General features: G+C 41.0%; 1 protein-coding gene across 3 annotated transcripts in view; it reads left to right on the forward strand.

The window, feature by feature from the left end:
• Window positions 1-3,351: 3,351 nt before the first annotated feature.
• LOC112250741 (CREB-regulated transcription coactivator 1) overlaps window positions 3,352-6,163 on the forward strand; it is a 33,032-nt gene continuing 30,220 nt past the window's right edge. For all 3 annotated transcript variants that reach the window (XM_024421141.2, XM_024421142.2, XM_024421143.2), the window contains exon 1: window positions 3,352-3,531. In XM_024421141.2, the coding sequence (XP_024276909.2) occupies window positions 3,406-3,531 (126 nt within the window). In that variant the 5' untranslated portion in view covers window positions 3,352-3,405. The remainder of the gene's footprint in view (window positions 3,532-6,163) is intronic.

The following is a 6,163-nucleotide window of genomic DNA, read 5'->3' on the forward strand; positions in this document are numbered from 1 at the left end:
AGGTGTGGATATAGTCCAAGCTGTCTTATGAAACACGTATCCAAACTCTATCTTATGGCAGCTCAGTCGTTTTTGAAGTCCTGTGTGAGTGCATGAGAACATCCGTGGTTAGTGCTCCTTCTGTAGGAATTCTGTAGGCTTCTTGCATTTTCTCTAAAATGTTATACTGTGTATAATTAATACTGTAGATCAGAATGAAGTGATTTTGTCTCGTCCAACTCTTGCAGTGTTTGGTTGTGATGAACAAGTGGGGGTGGGAGGGTTCTGGTCAAGTTGCCAGATTCGAAGGCCAAGTTACATTGGTGTCACCCCCTTCTCCTAGCTCCTACACAAAAGGACTCCTATGGTGTGAGAAATAGGGTGATGCCTTCACTTATCTTCAAATAGACATATGCCAACTGCTTTCACCTATGCAGTCCTGCCAGAACTGTGAAGCCCAAAGAGCTAAAGGCAAGGGGCTGAAATTCATGTAAGGGGGACCTCCTGATGGAAAGAACAAGCACAGCACACAAGCAGTGAGGATATGTGATTATTGTCCTGTGTATTTCTCCCTTTTGTATAGTGCATATGGTAAAACGTTAGTTTAATGTGGAGTAGCCTATTTGTGAGACTTTCAGTATTGTATGCACAACTGATTGTTAATGTATTTTACTCCTTTTAGACTATGTTGACAGTGGTGAGACAAGCTTATAATGCAAAATCTTATTTGGAAGCACAACGTGGCCCTCGTTGAAATATGTTTTGGTTTTGAAAATGTCACCTGTTTGCCTCACCTGTTCTGATGTTTTGTATGTCCAACTCAAAAGCACATAGTTAGCTTTTAAGTGCTTTATAAGTGGAGTCCACTGTTATCAAAGGAGAATGTAGACTTCTTCTGCCATTAAAATCCTTGGGTGGGCCACCTAAGTGTTTTTTCCGGGACTCCTAAGTAAAAAAGAACAAAAAGAAAACGGGGTAAAAAAAGCATTTTAAACTTAAACGATTAAAACCAGATAAGGTATGTAGAAAGATAATGAACCTATATATTTTTTCAATAATATCATATTTGAAAACTAACAATCACCAAAATAAAACCTAGACAGTCAGGGATAATTGGAAATTCTAAAAACAATTCATCTATCTGTATTGATTTTGTTAATATGTTTGTGCAAAAGAACACAGCATTATCCATGGCAAAATGCATAGACTTGCATTTGCATTAAAACTGCTAAATTGTCTCTCCCTCCATGGCAGAATATGTAGAATCGCAGAGATACATTTCTCTGTGGAGAAATTGGTTTAAAAATGCCTCTACACCACCTAAGCCCCTTTTTTAAAACAACCCTGCATAACCTTAAAGCTGAGATCCGCGATAGGCGAAGCAGCCGCCCCTAGATGCATTTGTTATTGTTTTTGAGGAAATGAGCGTCCAGCAATAAAAATCAAAAATCAATGATGTCTGACAGTGGTGGTGGGGGGGGGGGGAGATCAGTGTCTGTTGTTTGAAGTAATGTCTGTTGTTGTAATATCGCAAACTGATGTGTTCAATTTCACCGCTATGGATTCCAGCTTTAATTAAAGGTGTTACATGAACTGAAAACAGCATTCAGGTGTTGTAAATGAATGTATCATTTTTCAAAGAACAACAAAAATCTTTGTGGGATGGCAGTTTAATGTAAATTGAAGACAAGTGAAACCTTATTCCCAATCGTAGAAAATTCTACTTGACCCGTCAGTGAAACTGTGAAATACAAGACCGTACCAGAATGTGTTTAAGCTTATGAGCTCTTCCTCTTTCTTACACAGTACTGTAATACAGATGTGATATGTAGATTGTACAGTTTTTTTTTGTGATCAGCATACTAATCCTTTTGTCATTTGTGTAAGAGTTTTTTTACAGAAAATTCTATTGAATAAGATGTTGAGAAATGCCCTTGCTCCAGAGATTCATGCTTTAAATGTGTGTCAGAGGACAACATGCACTTATGAGATTATTCATAATTAATGTATGGTTTATGAGGTGCTATTTTTGCCTTTCTATACTTGACCATACCCTGTTTTTTAGCTAAATACTGTGCATTTAAACTCCAACATCACTGTAAATGTCACAAAGACATGAATCCCAATATTTCCTGTCAGTCAATTATAGGCCTACTGTATCTGGACAACTGATCAATTTGGTATAGGCCATTACAGTTTATCTCTGTTCATCATGACCCTGATACAATTCCAAGGATTTGATTGATCCATTACTGGTATTTCAACTTTGGTAGAGCAATATCTTTATTTGTACCAAAAAAAAAGTATGATTAGTAAATATTTGAAAAAGTAGCATGCACATATCTGCCATGTGTCCTTCATACTTTCTGTAATCTACTTCAAAGGATACTGTGGCGAATTTGTAATCTATTGTGTGTCTGTGAATTTGCCATCCATGGTTTTGACAGAACATGTGTGGGGTCCCCCTCTGGTGATAACTTTTTCACTCAGTTCATTTTGTAGTTCGGATATTGAGTGGCTTTTAATAAAACTTCAAGAAATAGATTGTTTTCCAGTTTTTTATTTATTTTGTCAACCTAACCATTCCTATAAATCGTCATATGATGCAAAGCATCATCATCATCGTCGTCACAGTTTTTGCTTACTGAAAGTGCTCTATCTTCTTGAAAACTTGACTGCTGACATTACATGTTTTGTTTTTTTGGATTGTACTAATGAACAATATACTAAAATATAGTTTTAAGTGAACTATCCCTTTAAACATAATTGTCCTTTGACATATTTTAGTGCGTTCCCAAGCGTAGTTCTGAGCTATAGTTCGATTATTTGTTAAATTGTATTTTCTTAATTTGGTCCAGGTGGTTTCACATTGCCTATCCTGGTATAGCCTTGTCTCCCCACAATTTACACCCATAAATTCGCTGCTACCCACATAATGTTCAACAGATATCAAGTTATGGTACTGTTTGCATGTCATCTAATGCTTGCAGTCAAACAATCAATACTGCACGCCTCTGGTTATTTTCTGGTATTTGGTCCGGACTGCGTTCTCATCTGCAGTGAACCGCACCAAGGTACGAACGGAATCTGACTGAGACCAACCACGGTGCGCTCGAGTGCGGATAGTGTTCACACCAGTCCAAACGAACCGAACCGCTCCAAACTAATTTGCTGTGAAAGCCCACAGAGCCCAACATACAAATCAAATACACACGGTAAGTCCTGATTTAATGATGTGATAATACTCATCATTAGATTTCCAGAAAATAGAAAATGGCATGTAGTATGCGATATGTTATGTAGCTAGCTAGACATTTACATTTGTATTTTTAATTTCATAGCATCATTTACAGTACGCGCGTAATGACGACAAACCATCGTATCCAAGCGTTGTGCGTAATGTCCCATTGAGAAGAACAGCAAAAGATGGCGAGCTCAAACAATCCACGTAAATTTAGCGAGAAAATCGCTTTACATAATCAGAAACAGGCGGAGGAGACTGCGGCTTTCGAAGAAGTGATGAAAGACCTAAACATCACTAGAGCTGCACGGGTAAGTGCCTTGTTTTGTTGATTAATTACTGTATGCAGCTTGGCTAGTTAGCACGTTTTTATGACGAGTTGTTTTTAGCCAGCTGGCAGTGGCAAGCAAAAGTAGCCGATTGATTGCATTCGCAGTTAAATAGCTGTATTCTGATAACCATTATATATTGGGGCGTTATTTTGCAAACGTTTTAACCTAGCTAGCCAGCTAGTGTAGTGAGCTGTCTTTGTTGACGTTTGCTAGGTATGGTGAGCAGCCAGGTAGGCTAGCTAACTAGGCTCTATAGTTAGCAAACACCTGCTCATACATAGTCAAATTGCCATGCATCATAAACATCAAATGGTTCAGAGTATCAAGCTAGATATCGATACTGTCTAGCTAGCTAGCTCGTTACCATCTACAATTTGCAATGAAAACTGAACATGCTTAGCTAGCACAGTTCGACTGACTCAGTCAAACTGGTGTGTATTTGACACTGACAGAACACCGCAGTAGCTAGGAGGATACATCTCGCTAACTCCAATGTTGACAACGCAATGGAGTTACATCCACCATAGCTAGATCACCACAAGCCATTTTGACATAATTCCCCAGTCAATTGTTTTCCCATGCTTGTCAGGCAATGGGTTTGCATGTTTGCAAAGTACCAACCCTGCTTTGACAGTAGCTATAAAAAAATATCGCCTAGTCGGACCATTATTACTGTTCCAGCTGGCTGGTAGGCGTTATTGTAGGTAGGGAATGTTAAGTGTAGCACAGATCATTTTCTACCAACCGTTAACTGGGATACTACCTCAATTCCCGACTTGGAAGACGTGTCTTCTAAACTTCCATGTCTAGTTCCAGGGGGTTCGTTTGAATTTAGAAAATGCTAAGACATATACACATTACCAGGCAAATATTTTTTTCTATATTTTCAATATGCTGGCCTATGGCCTAAACCCTACTGCCAAACCATCCAATGATGGTATATATAAATAAATTATCTGGGCTGCTGAAAGGACTGATCTTTATAATACACTAAACAAAACATATAAACGCAACAAACAACAATTGTAAAAGATTTTACTGAGTTACAGAAAATATGAGGAAATCAGTCAATTGAAATAAATTCATTAGGCACTAATCTATGGATTTTGCATGACTGGGAATACAGATGTCTGTGACCTACAGATGCATATCTTAAAAAATAAAACCAGTCAGTATCTGGTGTGACCACCATTTGCCTCATGCAGCATGACACATCTCCTTTGCATAGAGTTGATCTGGCTGTTAATTGTGGAATGTTGTCCCACTCTTCAAGTTGCTGGATATTGGCGGGAACTGGAACACTCTGTCGTACACGTTGATCCAGACCATCCCAGACATTCTCAATGGGTGACATGTCTGGTGACTATGCAGGCCATGGAAGAACTGGGACTTTTTCAGCTTCCAGGGACTGTGTACAGATCCTTGTGACATGGGGCCATGTATTATCATGCTGAAAAGTGCAATCACCTCAACAATGTGCCTCAGGATTTCGTCATGGGCTCTGTGTGCATTCAAATTGCCATCGATAAAATGTAATTGTGTTCATTGTCCAGTTGGGTTATGGTTTGGACAGGCATAAGCTACGGACAATGAACAGACATGCATTTTAACGATGGCAATTTGAATGCACAGAGAGACCGGGATAGATCCTGAGGCCCATTGTCGTGCCATCACCTCCTGTTCACAGTTATGAAAACTTAGGACATTAGAGGCCTTTCTACTGACTCTGAAAAACACTAAAAGAAAGATGCCCAGGGTCCCTGCTCATCTGCGTGAACGTGCCTTAGGCATGCTGCAAGGAGGAGGCATGAGGACTGCAGATGTGGCCAGGGCAATAAATTGCAATGTCTGTACTGTGAGACGCCTAAGACATCACTACAGGGAGACAGGACGGACAACTGATCGTCCTCGAGGTGGCAGACCACGTGTAACAACACCTGCACAGGATCGGTACAGCCGAACATCACACCTGCGGGACAGGTACAGGATGGCAATAACAACTGCTCGAGTTACACCAGGAACGCATAATCCCTCCATCAGTGCTCAGACTGTCCGCAATAGACTTAGAGAGGCTGGACTGAGGGCTTGTAGGCCTGGAGTAATGCAGGTCCTCACCAGTCATCACTGGCAACAATGTCGCCTATGGGCACAAACCCACCATCGCTGGACTAGACAGGACTGGCAAAAAGTGCTCTTCACTGACGAGTCGCGGATTTGTCTCACCAGGGGTCAGATTCGTGTTTATCATCAAAGGAATGAGCGTTACACCAAGGCCTGTACCCTGGAGCGGGATGGATTTGGAGGTGGATGGTCCGTCATGGTCTGGGGCGGTGTGCCACAGCATCATCGGACTGAGCTTGTTGTCATTGCAGGCAATCTCAACGCTGTGCGTTACAGGGAAGACATCCTCCTCCCTCATGTGGTACCCTTCCTGCAGGCTTATCCTGACATGACCCTCCAGCATGACAATGCCACCAGCCATACTGCTCATTCTGTGTGTGATTTCCTGAAAGACAGGAATGTCAGTGTTCTGCCATGGTCAGCGAAGAGCCCGGATCTCAATCCCATTGAGCATGTCTGGGACCTGTTGGATTGGAGGGTGAGGGCTTGG

Source organism: Oncorhynchus tshawytscha, linkage group LG05 (assembly GCF_018296145.1).
Source record: "Oncorhynchus tshawytscha isolate Ot180627B linkage group LG05, Otsh_v2.0, whole genome shotgun sequence".
Classification (NCBI taxonomy): domain Eukaryota; kingdom Metazoa; phylum Chordata; class Actinopteri; order Salmoniformes; family Salmonidae; genus Oncorhynchus; species Oncorhynchus tshawytscha.